Genomic DNA, 17,265 nt, shown 5'->3' with positions numbered 1-17,265 from the left:
CAAAGGAGAAAAGGAAAGATACACCCATCTGAATGCAGAGTTCCAAAGAATATCAAGGAGAGATAAGAAAGCCTTCCTAAGTGATCAATGCGAAGAAATAGAGGAAAACAATAGAATGGGAAAGACTAGAGATCTCTTCAAGAAAATTAGAGATGACAAGGGAACATTTCATGCAAAGATGGACTCAGTAAAGGACAGAAATGGTGTGGACTTAACAGAAGCAGAAGATGTTAAGAAGAAATGGCAAGAATACACAGAAAACTATACAAAAAAGACCTTCATGACCCAGATAACCACAATGGTGTGCTCACTCACCTAGAGCCAGACATCCTGGAATGCAAAGTCAAGTGGGCCTTAGGAAGCATCACTATGAACAAAGCTAGTGGAGGTGATAAAATTCCAGCTGAGCTATATTATATCCTAAAAGATGATGCTGTGAAAGTGCTGCACTCAATATGACAGCAAATTTGGAAAACTCAGCAGTGGCCACAGGATAGGAAAAGGTCAGTTTTCATTCCAGTCCCAAAGAAGGGCAATGCCAAAAAATATTCAAACTACCACACAATTGCCCTCATCTCACACACTAGCAAAGTAATGCTCAAAATTCCCCAAGTCAAGCTTCAATAGTATGTGAACCAAGAACTTCCAGATGTTCAAGCTGGTTTTAGAAAAGGCAGAGGAACCAGAGATCAAATTGCCAGCATCTGTTGGATCAAAGAAAAAGCAAGACAATTCCAGAAAAACATCTACTTCTGCTTCATTGACTACACCAAAACCTTTGACTGTGTGGATCACAACAAACTGTGGAAAATTCTTCAAGAGATGGGAATACCCGACCACCTGACCTGCCTTCTGAGAAATCTGTATGCAGGTCAAGAAGCAACAGTTAGAACCGGACATGGAACAACAGACTGGTTCCAAATTGGGAAAGGAGTACATCAAGGCTGTATATTGTCACCCTGCTCATTTAACTTCTATGTAGAGTACATTATGAGAAATGTTGGGCTGGATGAAGCACAAGCTGGAATCAAGATTGCCGGGAGAAATATCAATAATCTCAGATATGCAGGTGACACCACTCTTATGGCAGAAAGCAAAGAACTAAAGAGCCTCTTGATGAAAGTGAGAGAGGAGAGTGAAAAAGTTGGCTTAAAACTCAACATTCAAAAAATGAAGACCATGGCATCTGGTGCCATCACTTTATGGCAGATAGATGGAGAAGCAATGGAAACAGAGCCTTTATTTTTGGGGGCTCCAAAATCACTGCAGATAGTGACTGCAGCCATGAAATTAAGACACTTGCTCCTTGGAAGAAAAGCTATGACCAACCCTAGATAACATATTGAAAAGCAGAGACATTACTTTGCCAACAAAGGTCCATCTGGTCAAAGCTATGGTTTTTCCAGTAATCATATATGGATATGAGAGTTAGACCATAAAAAAGGCTCAGCACTGAAGAACTGATGGTTTTAAATGGTGGTGTTGGAGAAGACTCTTGAGAGTCCCTTGGACTGCAAGGAGATCCAACTAGTCAATCCTAAAGGGAATCAGTCCTGAGTATTCATTGGAAGGACTGATGATGAACCTGAAGCTCCAGTACTTTGGCTACCTGATGTGAAGAACTGACTCACTAGAAAAGACCCTGATGCTGAGAAAGATTGAAGGCAGGAGCAGAAGGGAATGACAGAGGATGAAATGGTTGGATGGCATCACTGACTCAATGGACATGAGTTTAAGCAAGGTCTGGGAGTTGGTAATGGACAGGGAAGCCTGGCGTGCTGCAGTCCATGGGCTCGCCAAGAGTCAGATACCACTGAAGTAAACTGAACAGAGCTTAAGAAAACAGTGTGAATAAAATAAAGGGAAACATATGTTCTCTACCTGTGGAGAAAGTTTGTCTTCAAAGGTTTAAAATGTGTCGCATAAGGACAAATGCAATGTTGTAGTTAAGCACAGGGTATTTTTTTTGTTTGTCGTTTGTTTTAGTAGCTGGTATCATCATTCCCTAGTCATTTAAATGGACTTATTCATGCTTTGTCATTGTATGATTATGTAAAAACCGTTAACCTTGAGTCTTGTGCTTTGGTAAACACTTGTATATACATTATTTTACTTCTTTAAGTTAATAGAGTGGTTATCCTTTCTGTTTTAGATTTTTATTGTGTGTTACTTCCTTTTTGTTTTTGTTTTTTGTTTTTTTGTTTTTTTTTTTTAGATTTTTATATACTCTTGCCTGGAAAATCCCATGGACGGAGGAGCCTGGTGGGCTGCAGTCCATGGGGTCGCTAAGAGTTGGACATGACTGAGTGACTTCCCTTTCACTTTTCACTTGCATGCATTGGAGAAGGAAACGGCAACCCACTCCAGTGTTCTTGCCTGGAGAATCCCAGGAACGGCGGAGCCTGGTGGGCTGCCCTCTATGGGGTCGCACAGAGTTGGACACGACTGAAGCGACTTAGCAGCAGCAGAATACAGATAATTGGTGTCAGTGCTTCAATGAGACCTTACATTTCTAAATTCATCTATACTGTATTTTGTGTATTGCCAGCATCTGAACACTTAAGATAATTAAATTAGTTTTGATATGGCTTGTAAAAGGGCAGACTCCAATTTCTGAAATTAAATTCTCCTGGAATCATTGTTGATCAGTGACTATTTATGGTTTTTCAAAGCCTGGGTTACAAGCAGGAATCTATTTAAATTAAGATATTTTTCTTCAAATGGACCTGGAAGACACTTTTGGGATCGTGATGGATAAGCTCATAGTCCAGATGATACAAGATTCAGTACACCTCTCATTTTTTTAAAATGTTCTTCATTATGGAGGGAAGATGAGTGAGTCTGTTTTGTAACATTCTAACAGCTCCCAGCCACTGCAAGTGTGAGTTCTTCCTGGGAGAGAAATGGTAATCCTTCTGGACCAGGGTCCTTTGGTAGTCTCTTCTTGTTTTGGTTCTTATTGGAAATAGAACAGCTGCTTATCTCCACTTGTCTAGCACATTCCTATTGGTCATAACCACATCTCACCAGTCATCTCATCTCTGCTCTGAGGATGAGCAGCTGCAAGGCAGCAAAAAAAGAATAACCCCCAAACCAAAAAACAAAACAACCATCAGATGCTTTATTTTGACAATGCAGCTGCTTACTGAAGACTCACAGGCATTTTCTGCCTCTGACATTTACCTGTAAATAATAAAGAAGCTCAGTTGAATGCATTTTAAACACACCTATCACTAATTAGTAGAATCTGGTTAAAGGAGGCTGCTGTGGAGTAAATTGTATGTAGTGTTATAATTTTGCTTTCTCACCTGAGTTGTTCCATGCTTAACAGGCTGAAATCTATAAATTATTTTTTATTGTAAAAGCACTGCTTTGTAAAATCTATTGAGTGAAACATGACAACTATTTTTGATTAGAGCTTGCATGTGTGATTAACATCATCCCCACCAGTGATTTTATAATTAAAATGGTTCCTTTTTTTAAAATTTGCAGTTAAGAATGAAATTTCTGTGAAGCCTGAAGAACCTGAGTTGCCTCTGCAGAAGTCCTGCGGTGAACACCTGGGATATTTTTCTACTGATGTATTTGCTTGGTTAGTTTTCTTTTTTCTTCACTTTTTCCTAATAGCAATTTTTACTATGTACGTTTCATTAAAAAATGTTTCTGGAGGACTTATTGATTGTGGAACAGCAGCTCCAGTGCTGGGGGTAATGCAAAAGAAATTATCTGTTTTGTGGAAGAAGGATACAGCTTGTTCTGTATTTCAGAATCCTGAGCTGGCACTGAGGGTACATGTTAAAGAAGTATCCATCTCAGTATAAGGAAGCATTCCACAACCGCAGGGGAGCACGTTGAATTGTCAGGTAGTAAATTACCCATGGGCTTCTCTGATAGCTCAGTTGGTAAAGAATCTGCCTGCAATGCAGGAGATCCTGGGTTGGGAAGATCCACTGGAGAAGGGATAGACTACCCACTCCCATCGCTGGACACGTTCAACTAGAGATTGGGTTAAATAAAAGCAGTGATGTCCAGACTTTTAAAACAATGGAATTCTGAGCTGTTATCCATCTGCTGCTAAGCTTTTCCCCAATGTCTTTTCCTGAACTATCACCCTGTTTATTGAAAATGACCCTTTAAAGACAGTCTCTCTGTCTGTGTCCCTCAGGGGTATTAGAACTAGCTTTCAAACCTGCAGAGGATAGGTCATTGAACTGAGGGCCAGTTAAAACCCTTTCAGTTCTAACATTGAATGCTTGTAAAAATTCTATATTCGTCAATTTCTTTGTTTCGCTTGAAGCTGATTTCCAAGGCTTTTAAGTAGAGCATTTGACTATAAAGAATGGACAGGAGTGCTGAGGATTTGGGTGATGGCAGTAAGAATTTTGAGTCACTTCCAGAATTTGTAGAATGTGACCATCTACTATTTTGTACAAGGAGGAGACTTGGCAACCAGTAAGTGTGGTTAAACCAGGGACACACTTACTTCAGTAGTGCAGAGTTGACAACAGCTTTCTTTATCTTACTTAAGATTTTAACCTCAAAGAAATTTTCTGTGTTAAACTTTTTTCTGGGAGTTGAGGTTGGGAAGGGTTTTGGAAGGCTTGTGTTACTTAAAACTGCTTTTTGAGCCCTCCTCATCTTGTACCTTTTTTTTTCCTCACAAGCCTACTAGTATAAATAAAAGTAAATTTTCAAATGAAGTCATTTGAAAGTCATTTATTTATCTTCAAATGAAAAAGATGATATTAATTTGTAAGTTTCTTAGGGAAATATATTTTTTAAAATCAATTAAAATCAAATCTAGAAAAATAGTAGAGCCAGAAAATATCCATTAAATGACGCATTTTTACATGGAGGGAAACTGCACCAGTTGCTGATCAAGCTGGAATAGTGTATCTTGGCCTTCCCCTCCTCTGTGCTGTTTTCCTGCAATGCACCTTTAGATACAGTCATGTAATTTGGAATACTCATAATCAGTGAGGTTAGAATATTTTAGTACTGTTTGTGTCTGTTATTTATTGGTATCTTTTAGAATTTGGGATTGAATTTATGATAATCTTAATAATAAAGTCTTCTGAAATAAAATATTCTCTACCAGTTAGAAAAGGTAAAATACTTTGATAATTACTGCACCTTTGTATAAAGCTGGGATTTAGAGACGCGTCCTTTGACTAGTGTATTGGTGATTATTTTACAATTGCCTCATAATTTTCCTTTTAAATACATGGTACAATTTTTCTCTTTTTTCTAGCTCTGAATCTCTAAGAAACGACATTGGATTTGATTTAAAGGCTCCATTGCCAAATTTTGAGAAAAGAAAAAAGATTTCTCTTCTTCATTCAAACAAGGAAAAGCTGAGAAGGTAAATTTTGATACAGCCCCCCCCCCCCTTTTTTTTTAGCATTATTCCTTTGTAGGAAGAAATTACTTTCATGAATTTCATAGTTTTTTATAGTATTGTTAAAAGTTAGTGTGAAGACTTCTCTTATGGTCCAGTGATTAACAATCCGCCTGCCAATGCAGTGTACATGGGTTTGATCCCAGTCCGAGAAGATTCTACATGCTTCGGAGTGACTAAATCCACACACCACAACTACTGAAGCCCGCATGCCTAGAGCCCATGCTCCATAACAAGAGAAGCCCGCCAATGAGAAGCCCGGGCACCAGAAACAAGAAAGTAGCCCCTACTTGCTGCAATTAGAGAAAAGCCTGCAGGCAGCAACAAAGGTGCAGCATGGCCAAAAAAAAAGTCGTCACTGTGAAACTAGTTTATCTGGCAACTGAATATATGCTACTCACTCATTCTACTCATTTAGCCATTCAGCAAGTAGGTGTGAGTGTAATGTGCCAGAATATGATTGGAGAATTGAGATAAGAAATAAATTGTTGCCTTCAAGGAGGTCTTAGCCTAGTGCTCAGACAGACTTCTAACAAAAATATTTAGGAACAAAAATGCATAAAAGACATGTAATATCTGTACAGTGGTCACTCAAGATATTGCTGTGATAAACTAAAAACCTAAATCATGCATTATATATAATTATGAATTAAACTATTTATGTTATTAAGATGTCAGTCCTCACTAAACTGAAATACAATTCAAATCTAGATAATTTGAGTAGATTTTTGTTTTCTTTTTGGAAAAAGTTGACAATCTAATTCAAAACTGTATGGAAAGGACTCTGAATATAAAAGGCCTTAGAATAAAGCAATCTTGAAAACATCTAACAAAATTGGAGTGTGTAAGCTACCTGGCTTTAAGATATAGTATACAGCTACATTTATCAATTATTTTACTAAAATGAAGATGGACTGGTAGATAATATAACACAATAGCCCAGTATTAGACCCACATATTTTGGTCTTTTGATTTTCAGCAAATCACCAGAGCAAACAACTTGGGGAACAAATGTCTTTTCTGTAAATGGTGCTGGAACAACTGGACATCCATATGAAACAAATGATGAAACTTGACCGTTTACTCATATCATGTGAAAATTAATTCAGCATGGAGTATAGACAGGGCTACTATATACAGCTAGAGCTGTAAAGCTTCTAGAATAGGGCTATTCAGTAGAACTTTCTGCAGTGTTAGAAATGGCCTGTATCTGCTGTCCAGGAAGGTAGCTGCAAGTCATATTATTGAGTATTTGAAATATGGGTATTGCAACTTAGGAAATGAATTCAAATTTTTATTAATTTTTTATGAATTTATATTTAAATAGATTCATGTGGCTCATAGGTAATGAACTGAAAGCTACAGTTCTAGAAGAAAATAAAGGTTAATGTTTTCATTAGCTGAGGGTAGACGATTGTTCCTTATGACACAGAAAGCAATAACCACAAAAGAAACAGTAGATGAATTAGGACTCCTCAAAATTTACAACTTTTGATTTCGTAAGACCCCACTCAGAAAATAAATAGGCAGACTACAGACAGGGAGAAAAGATTTGCAAAACAAATATATTGATAAAATACTGACACTAGAATATATGGAGAACTCCTAAAGTTCAATAATAAAAAGACCTGCATAGGTAAAGTATTTGAACAGACACTTCACAAAGGAAGATAAAGTGCCTAATAAGCAGCGGAAAAAAATGCTGAATGTAATTTGTCATCATGGAAATGCACATTATAAAGCATGAGATACTACCACATATACCTCAGAAAGTCCAATATTTTAAAACTAAAACTGACAATGTTAAATGTTGTCATAGATTTAGAACAACAGGGATTCTCATACACTGATGGTAGGAGTGTAAAATGGTAGAATTTGGGGGAAAGTTCTACCAGTTTTTTCTAAATTTATAAAATAGCCCATTGATTCAATTCCTGTGCATTTACTAAGAGAAATAAAAATGTGCATTCACAAAAAGATGTATAGAAGACCTAGTAAGTTTATTCCTAATGATCAAATATTGGAAATAGTGGGAGTGCTGATTAATAAGAACCTGAATAAATAAATTGTGGCATATTTATACTTTGGAATGCTATTAATAAAAAGCAACAAATTACTGACATAACAGATTATTTTGGATAAATCTCAAAAACATTATGTGAGAGAAACCTTACATAAAAAGACACACGTGAAGTTAAAAGAGAGGCAAAAATTAATGTGAGAGGGAAAATATCAGAAATGTGGTTGCCTTTTACGGGGGATGAGACTAAGAAGGGACAGAAGGAACTTTCCCGAGTCATGAGAATGTTAATAAGGTGGTTTGAGTCACACAGCTTTGTGCATTATCAAAACTCATAGAATGGCACTCTTAAGATTGATGCATTTTATTTTATGTAACTTTTACCTGAAAATAAAATAATTTTAACTGTAGCTCATAATATGTTTAGGGGTTTAGTGTACTGAAGTCTGTAATTTACTTTGGAATACTTCAGTGTAATGAAATGGATTGATGTCTGGCCAGTGGGATGATTCGTATATGACAAAGCATGGACAGTAACTGTTCACTGTGGATTCCAGGTTATAGATATTTAAGTGCTCCCTGTACAAATTCTTAATTCTTTCAGCTTTTAAGGAATAAGAATTTTTAATTCTCTCAGTTTCCCTGTATGTTTGAACATTTTCCTAATGGAAGAAATGTTTAATATGATTTTTCACTATAAAAGTGATATATACCTCACAGATACTTGGAAAATGTAGAAAATAAAAGGAAGAAATAATTTGTTCTATAGTCCAGCTATCTAGAAATAATGACTAATTGACACTATTATCTCTTTTGGCCTTAATGGCTGTAATCATATTTGTTATGCTATCTTCTACTTATATCCTATAGAAATGCCCTCTTTTTCCCCAGTAAGCTTTATATCCTTTCCACGTCCAGATAATATTCTGCTGAATTAATATCCTCTAGCTTACTTAAGCATCCACTTATTTTGTGTCTTTAGATTGGTTTTCCTATTTTACTGGAAAGGAAAGTAAAGTCTCTCAGTCATGTCCAACTCTTTGCGACCCCATGGACTGTAGCCCTACCAGGCTCCTCCGTCCATGGGATTTTCCAGGCAAGAATACTGGAGTGGGTTGCCATTTCCTTCTCCAGGAGATCTTCCTGACCCTGGGATTGAACCCAGGGCTCCTGCATTGTAGGCAGATGCTTTACCGTCTGAGCCACAGGGAAGTCATTTTACTGAAAGGCTACCATAATGGATATCATTCTACATAAAGTTTATTCTGTGTTTGTGATCCTTATAAGTGAAAGTACCCTATGGATGGGTGTATGAAGTTTCAAAGCCCTTCATCCATGTGTCAAATTGTTGACACTTCCAACCCTTTTACAGAATTGTCCTGATACATTTCCCTGGAACCCCCAAAGCTTAAAGCCCAATTAAAATACCACCCACTGGTCTGGAATATTTGAGTTATTCACTGGCTGTATGTCAAAGTGGATTTTTTAATCCATTTATTTTTGTCATTCTGAGGTTCAGAAAGGTTTAGTAACTTGCCTAAGATCCCATCTAGAATTGGCAAAGCCACCCTTTGATCCCATTTATGTCAGTATGGCAGTATTCAGCACAAAACATGCTTAAGAATGTTTGTTAAATGAAAACATGGATAACTGAAGGTTCCAAAGGCTTCGCTCAATTTGGTGTTACATTTCCTATGTATTTCCCTTCAGAACTATGAAATACTTAGGTTGGTTTCTTTCTGGTATGAGCCTGGACGTCGTTTTCATTTTGCATATCGGTTTATTTGTTTTGCTCATGTGCCCGCCTTGTGTAAAGGAAGCAGGCTTTTGATTTTCTTTTCAGAACACAGTTAAAGCCTATGTATTTCAAGATGTTAGTTGTGTGTTGTTGGAAATGTGGTCCAGATCAGAGTGATGGGACTATCCCATGGACTTTGTCTTCTAGTTGTCTCTCGTGTGGGTCACAAAAGGATTTACCTATGTGGTGTGTGATTCTCTCCTCTGAGGGTTGCGTCGCCTATGGGTTTCCATAGGCAGAGTGGGTGTTCCCTGGTATCCTCAGTGTCTGGGCATCCTGCACACCCACAGGGATGAGTGAGCTGGGTTGCCATCCGCACAGACACTGTACTTGGCAGCATGTGAGCCGGTGCCCCAGGAAGCTGGGATTCCAGGGGCCGTGGAGGCTGCTGGCTTGTGGGGACATGCTCTTTCTCTGAATCGGACACCAGAAAGGGAGGGGCCGGTTCCTTTATAAACAGACCCAGGAGGAAGACTGTCCTTGTGACAGGAAGAAAGTAGACTAATTATTACTTGCTTGTCGCACTTCTCTGCTCAGAGAACGAATCAAGTATTGCTGTGAGCAGCTGCGCACCCTGCTGCCGTATATGAAGGGGAGAAAGAATGATGCGGCTTCCGTCCTCGAGGCCACAGTTGATTACGTGAAGTTTGTCCGGGAGAAAATCCCTCCAGCCATCATGGGCCAGGTATGCAACTCTCAAGCCCTTGACTTTAATCCTCGTAGACAATGGTTTAATGCTGCAGTTTCCTTTCTGTTTTATAATTGGAAGTGTATGTCTGTTTGTATATTTTGAAAAACATCCATAGCTATCTATTGATAAAGTAGGTCTCTGTCTGTCTGTTTCTTAGATTACAGAAGTACTTCAGAGCAATAAGAGATTTTGTAAGAAACAACAAATGCCCATCCAGCTATCCGTCCCAGGCATGATCATGGCACAAAGGTATGACAATCTGAATCTTGTGAATCCAAAGTCGCCTTGTTATTTTTCTCTGATATTAATGCTAGAAATAACACAGGCACTGAACCCACCCATACTGAGAACTCGGGCATCTACAAAGAATCAGTGAACTTTTCCCACTGCTGATGTGCATCATTGAATTATAGTGGATAAAATATATAATAGTCTCAGACCTGGGATCCCTTCATGACTTGACTCACTCTTAACTTCTTTTGTTGTTTCTCTAAACCAGCCTTCACAAGTAGTGCCTGTGGTGATGGATTCTAGCATTCCTCTGTGACCAGGGCGATCCAGCCTCATTTTTTTCAGTTAGGAGTCCTTAAAGAAATTTCTAGTGTAAAAGGTGGTGTGCCAAATGAATGCTTCCGTATTTAAATTGATTAGAATATGTAAACTAAGAAGAACTCTTAACAAGGAAAAGTAAACCTTTCCTTCATGTCCTAAATAACCATCCTGAGTCCTTGTCTATGCTTTGCTCTAATATTTAATACAGAGTTTATCTCTGTGCCTTTTAGAACTCGAATGACAGAAGAGCAGTTCAACTGCACAATGCTCATATCCTCCTCTTTGAGAAATGCCTAAGGAATGTTTTTTGTCTTCTAAGGGAAAACAGTGTGCTGAGAAGCACTCACTCACCTGCGCCAGGCATCAGAGTCCTGACTAATGAGCGCTTGAGTGTGCGCTCTGCTCCTACCTCCGAGGATGCCTTGGATGAAGCTGTGAGAGGTGAGCTCTGCCCGCTGCTCTGCAGCTGTAGTGTATGTGGGCATTGGTGCGTGTCCCACTCAGCCGGGGCTCCTGTGCAGCCACTGCCATAACCAAGGGATGAGCCGTAGCTGGAACATTGCACCCTGGGTCCTCTGGTGCTATCTGCTGGAAGGACACAGCTGGCCACAGACATTTGAATAGTGTTATCCCAGAGGGTGGGCTGAAAATTGACTGTCATCACCAGAAAGTTCATCTTGCTCACAGATGACGAGCACACTGGTGACTGTGTGTATTATGTGAGTAGGATCTAAAGCAAGGGAAGTATTCATGTTAATTCAGTGCTAACAGTGTATATAGGCAGACCGCGGATATATTGTGAGTTCTCTTCCAGGCCACTGCAATAAAATGAGCTTCACAGTAGAGTCACACGTTGTTTGATTTCTCAGTGCATATAAAAATTATGTTTACACCATACCATAGTCTGTTAAGTACATGATAGCATATGTCTAAAAAGGTCATATGCATGCCTTAATTTTAAAAAGTTTCATTGCTTTAAAATGCTAGCTGTCATCTGAGTTTTCAGCGAATACTAGTAGTGATAGCAAAGATGTGACACTGTCATTGAGGTTGTGTGCATATTGTGGGCACATAATGGAGACCACATGAACAAATGGGGTTACTGGGATTGATGTCAAAAGTCAAAGGAGAAAGGGGCCCAAGATAGGACAACAGCCTTCCTTGCTCATGTATCAGCCTCAGGGTGTTTGTTAGTCCTTTTAGACTTTTTTTCCTGACTCAGTGGGGAGGGAAGGAGAGAAGGAAAAAGTAGCCATAAGCCATGGTTAAACTGCTTAGAGTAGCTCTGGCTGAATGTCACAAAGAAAGATTAAATCAGCCCAGATTAGATCAGAGAGGGGCCAGGCCACAGGCACATGCCTGTCAATGTTACTTCTTATACAGACAGTACTTCTGTGTTTTCATTCTTCATACCCTGCAGAATCTCTGAAACACTCTCCTCATGCTAGTGCATTCAGGCCTTTCTGTGCCCCCGGATCTCTTGGTTTTGTATCACCTAAAGTGACTGGTCCAAGAAGAAACAAATCCACTAGGACCATAGGCTTATGTCAGGTTCAGGCTGGAGGAGACCTTGAAGGTCATTGAACCAAACTCCTCATTCTGACTTTATTTATAACATTTTTCCATTTGAAAGCAGTATTAGTGCTTTACTAAAAACCCGCTAGTAGTAGTCATGTACAGATGTGAGAGTGGGACCATAAAGAAGGCTGAGAACCGAAGAATCGATGCCTTCAAATTGTGGTGCTAGAGAAGACTCTTGAGAGTCCCTTGGACTGCAAGGAGATCAAACCAGTCAATCCTAAAGGAAATCAACCCAGAATATTCATTGTAAGGACTAATGCTGAAGCTCCAATATTTTGGCCACCTGATGTGAGGAGCCAACTGATTGGAAAAGACCCTGATACTGGGAAAGATTGACAGCAAGAGGAGAAGGAGGCGACAGAGGACGAGATGGTTAGATAGCATCACCAACTCAATGGACGTGAGTTTGACCAAACTCCGGGAGATAGTGAAGGACAGAGGAACCTGGCGTACTGCGGTCCATGGGGTTGCGAAGAGTTGGACATGACTTAGCGACTGAAGAACAAAACCCAGCTAAGATAATAACTTCATTTTTTAATGTATTTCTTTCAAGTCTTTATATATATGTGTATGTGTGTGTGTGTATATATTTTTATATATATATATATTTTTTGGTAGTAATACTATAGTAGTAATCTTCTGTAGTATTGGTCTTCCCAGTGGTCATGTATGGTTGTGAGAGCTGGACCATAAAGAAGGCAACATGCCAAAAAATCGATGTCTTTGAACTGTGGTACCGGAGAAGACTCCTGAAAGTCCCCTGGACAGCAAGGAGATCAAACCAGTCAGTCTTAAGGGAAATCAACCCTGAATACTTATTGGAAGGACTGATGCTGAAGCTGAAGCTCCAGTATTTTGGTCATCTGGTGCAAAAACCTGTCTCATTGGAAAAGTTCCTGATGCTGGGAAAGATCAAGGGCAGAAGGAGAAGAGGGCGTCAGAGGCTGAGATGGCTGGATGGCATCACTGATGCCATGGACATGAACTTGGGCAAACTCCGCGAGACGCCGAGGGGCAGGGAGGCCTGGCCTGCTGCCAGGCCATGGGGTCGCAAAGAGTTGGACACGATGGGGCAACTGAACAACAACATAGTAGTGACCGTATCGGACCTCTGATTTTGTCTCTGACTTTTTTACCTACCATTGTGTCCTGTATGCTTGGATTTTGTATTATGCAGCCTTTATCACCAGTTTAATGGTTTTAGTAGTTTATCCAACAATTTAGAGAATAGTTTTCCTGACACATTTAGTGTTTCCAGGTTTGTGGGGAAAGTGATTTTATACATAACATTTCAGAAAATACATCCCTCTATATGGATTTTTTTATATTTTGGACTTTTCTTTGGGCTGGATGTGAGCACATGTGTAGCTGGCCATGCATGTTGCAAAATGGTTTTTGAAAGAGGAATGGAACAGTTGGAATCAGTTAAGTCTTTCAAATTGCACTTTCACCACTTAGGCCAGTAAATTGAAGGTTAAGAGAAGTGAAGTGGCCACCTATGATCCCCTGCTTTCTGTGATAAATCTGACCTGTAAACCAGAAGTGCTGATCTTAGTCAGTGTTTAGACTTCATTAAGAAGTTTTTACTTGTCTTTTTCCATAAGTTTATGTACACTTTTGCTGAAATGATTTTTTTCACAAATATTCCAGGTCCGTTTGTATTTAAAGTCGATATAAAATTATATTCCTTTACTTTCATTTCTGTTAGTGTCCAGAAGAAAATAAATATTCACAGCATAGGGACTACATTGTTAATGTTTACTATATATTAAACATTTTTTCTGCCTTCTAGTTACTGTACAGAATAGAGCGATATAACAGTATAACCCACTCACTGATGGAAAAATCAGTGACCAAACTATTTGTGGCTGAGTGGAGTTTTTCTTTCCAACATTCTTCCTTGCTTCATAGAAATGGTCACTTATTATGATGAAAGATACACACACACATACCCAGGCAGAGAGAGCTGATGCGTCTCTAAAATCTCTGTCTCTAAATGACAAGTGAACAGTAATTTATAGTGTTTGTATTACACTAAATGTCACTACCAAAAAGTTCACTTTGTTTTTTCATCAGCATTTGAATGTAGCAGTATCTTAAGTTTGTACCGTGGGGAAATGAAATAGAGGGTGATTTATTTCAAATACAGTAGTTCAGAGTTACCAATTTGCATCTACTGACGGATACTCTTTTTTATTAAAGGTCAGTCCAGCTCTGCGTCAGAGAAGGCTATCGGTGATGTATATAAAACCCGAATCCCCAGCACAGCTCTGTCTCTTAATTCCTTCCATGCTGTCAGATACTATTCTAAAGTGGTCCCTTCCTATGACGCAGCTACTGTAACAAATCAGAACACTTCAGTGTGTTTCCCAACCGCTGTACCCAAAGTCTCCAAGTTTCTTCCTCAGCACTGCAATTCTGTGTTGGGCCAGGTGTGCACAGCACACCCCAACTGTCTGGTAAGTCTCTTGGGGTCTGTGGGTCAAACTGGGCTCTTTGATTCCAGCCCACAGGGGCCCCTGACCTGCGTTTTGTTGCTGATGCTCTGGGTTAGAAATCTCTCGGACTGGGACCATGGGAGGCAGCCCAGGCACTGGTTCCCAGTGCTGCACAATGGCTCTCTAGATATCCAGAGTCAGTCTGGACGTGGCCCTGCTGCTCTCACCGGAAGTGACCTAATGGAACCTAATCTCCTCGAGCACCCCTCCTCACTGCTCCCCACCCCACCAGCTTCATCCTTCACTGGCCCCATGGCTGGGTTCTGCCTTATCTCTAGGCCCTAGTCACTTACACTTTATGAAAACCTTTTCTTGAAATGCCAACCAGGCTGGTTTCACATCCCAGGTGTCTGCATACCACAGGTATTTATTGAGCACCTACTGTGTTCCAGCATTGTGCTAACCACCGAGAATGGAGTGTCTAAAGGGAGACCACGATCCCTGCGTTCATGAAGCTGAGTCTCATAGGGTGCAAACATGGAAGCAGATGGTGGTGATGTGCATTGGAGCATGTAGAGGGAGACCCCAGTGTACGCATTGTGACACAGATGCAGGCAAGGTTAGGGACAGACTGGAGGAAGTACTGTCTACGCTGAGATCTGAAGAGTGAGAATTAGCCCAGGAGAGCAGTTAGGAATTGAGAGTGAGGAAGGGAAAAGCATTCCAGGCAGATGGTTCAGCATATATAAACAGTGGTATCTTCATTTTGGGCAAGAATTGTCCAATTCCAGAGAAAGACCCAAACCAGACTTGCCTGCTTAAAATAGACTCTCATAGCCTTAATATAACTATCAATACTTTTGCATATTAATAATAGTTAATATGTTTTGAGCACTCAGTAAGTCATGTGTCAAATACCGTACGTATTAATGTGGGTTATCTGATGAACCTCTGACAGTCATTTGAGGTAGGGACACCATTTCCATATGACATCTATAGAGTGGGAATAATAGTGACTTTCCCAAAAAACATTTATAAGAAAACTATTCTAAAGAGCATTAGAAAGACATTTTAAAACATGAAGTATCTACAGATATAATACTGTTGCTAATAATCATTAGTATACCAGTCCGAAAACTAGAGTAAATTAAAAAAAAAAAAGGATTGCAACATTATTTTTTTAATTGTGACCTACACTTAACTGTATGTAGTTTTTGTTGGAGAATTATTTAGTAACTATGAATAATATATATTTTAAAACCTGAAGGCATATTCACCTAAAGAGTTCATGGTTTTACAAATTATTTCCTATTGCTTGAGAACATAGAAAACACATTTGTGTCATTATGAGTAAGAACAGGCCAGTATTCAATTAATGTGTGTTTTTTTTTTTTTTTTCACCTTTGCAGCAACAGTTTTGGGCGTATTAATAGCACATATTTGAAATTCACTCTAGACCACCTATTGGGTGCCGTTTGACAATAGCGGAAGAATGGAACAAAGAATGATCTTGAAAGCTACACCCAGAGACCTGATATCAAAAGGGTTTGCATTGTATGGCTTCTGATAAATGTGCTAAAAGCTTCTGCAGGTAGAAAGACATGCAGCAAGAGTGCTAGCTAGCCATAGGCTTTTATTAATACTTAGCTTCATACACACTTGGATCTCCCCAACCAAGGTGCTCTAAGAACAAATGGCCTAGGTGACCTGGACACTTTTTTTCTCAACACACATTCCACAATTTATGCAAAAAGTACATTATAAAGAAGATCCACAATTTATGCAAAAAGTACGTTATAAAGAAGATCCACATAGTGCATTGATGTTGCTAAGTACAGATATTGCAACTTGATTCTTATTTTTAGTATCACTGTGAGTTACTGTCACTTATTTCTAGGTGGTATCTTTTCCAGATTAGGCATTTTAGAGCACTTCCTTCATTATTCACACTAAGATACCTTAATTTGAGAGATGTGTTCACCTCCTCACTCGACTACTAATGAATAAACTGATGTGTTTATTTTTGCATTTCACCTTCCCTTGAGTGAAATGAGAGCTAACATCTTTCTGGATCTTTAGTTACAGATTACAGATTAGCAGGTTTTTCTTTGTTTTCCATCTCCTTCTCCCTATGGGCATTAGAAAAGATTGTTGGAAATAAGGGGAAAAAATGTTTGTTTTATATTTCACTGAATGTTCTTATGCAAAAGTTTTATTATTAAAGGAAATATTCAGTTCTGATACTGAAAATGATAACCAGTTTGTGTTCTGTTTAATAATTACGTGTTCCCTCTTTTAGTAGAGTGCTATGTAGGGAAATTAATTTTACTAGATTTTTGAGCAGTTTAAAAATTAGGCATAGCCTACATTTCATGTTAAAATGTATAACTTTTCTTTGAGAATGGCAAGATGATGGAATTTGTAGATATTTGGCAAACTTGATAAAGAAACTAGAAGTTTGTAAGATTCTGTGCTTTTTATTATAAACGTGTGCTTGACTCTTGCTGTTGGGAATAGTAATGGCTTTGACATCGTAGGAGAACCTGTTGAGGTGTTTTGAGCACTGGGATGACTTCCTGTGTTCACAGCTGGTCTTAGTTTATACCAGGACTTGTTCTTTGCATCAGCATTTCCCTCAATGCATGCATGGACCATGAGACGCAGTTGTGGCTTGGAATTCTATAATGCCTAGAAGGGTGACACACAGATCCCATCCACCTGCGGTTTTCAATCCCCCTTTTTTTTCTTTCTACATGAAGAAGAGGCTGCCAGGTTCCTCTTTTTTTC

The 17,265-nt window shown here is 39.1% G+C and overlaps 1 protein-coding gene across 5 annotated transcripts in view; it reads left to right on the top strand.

Moving 5' to 3' along the window:
- SOHLH2 (spermatogenesis and oogenesis specific basic helix-loop-helix 2) overlaps nucleotides 1-16,734 on the top strand; it is a 41,462-nt gene extending 24,728 nt beyond the window's left edge. Inside the window, exons 5-12 of one of the 5 annotated variants that reach the window (XM_044927362.1) lie at nucleotides 3,493-3,592; nucleotides 5,252-5,362; nucleotides 9,754-9,901; nucleotides 10,065-10,156; nucleotides 10,779-10,900; nucleotides 14,243-14,275; nucleotides 14,375-14,499; nucleotides 15,888-16,734. In XM_044927362.1, the coding sequence (XP_044783297.1) occupies nucleotides 3,493-3,592; nucleotides 5,252-5,362; nucleotides 9,754-9,901; nucleotides 10,065-10,156; nucleotides 10,779-10,900; nucleotides 14,243-14,275; nucleotides 14,375-14,499; nucleotides 15,888-15,908 (752 nt within the window). In that variant the 3' untranslated portion in view covers nucleotides 15,909-16,734. Of the gene's footprint in view, nucleotides 1-3,492; nucleotides 3,593-5,251; nucleotides 5,363-9,753; nucleotides 9,902-10,064; nucleotides 10,157-10,778; nucleotides 10,901-14,242; nucleotides 14,500-15,887 lie in introns of all 5 variants that reach the window. The other 4 variants (XM_044927363.1, XM_044927364.1, XM_006057530.3 and 1 more) reach the window with 4 other exon arrangements.
- The last annotated feature ends 531 nt before the right edge of the window (nucleotides 16,735-17,265 follow it).

The sequence above is a fragment of the Bubalus bubalis genome, chromosome 13 (assembly GCF_019923935.1).
Source record: "Bubalus bubalis isolate 160015118507 breed Murrah chromosome 13, NDDB_SH_1, whole genome shotgun sequence".
Lineage (NCBI taxonomy): Eukaryota > Metazoa > Chordata > Mammalia > Artiodactyla > Bovidae > Bubalus > Bubalus bubalis.
This window is presented reverse-complemented; position numbering and strand designations above follow the sequence as displayed.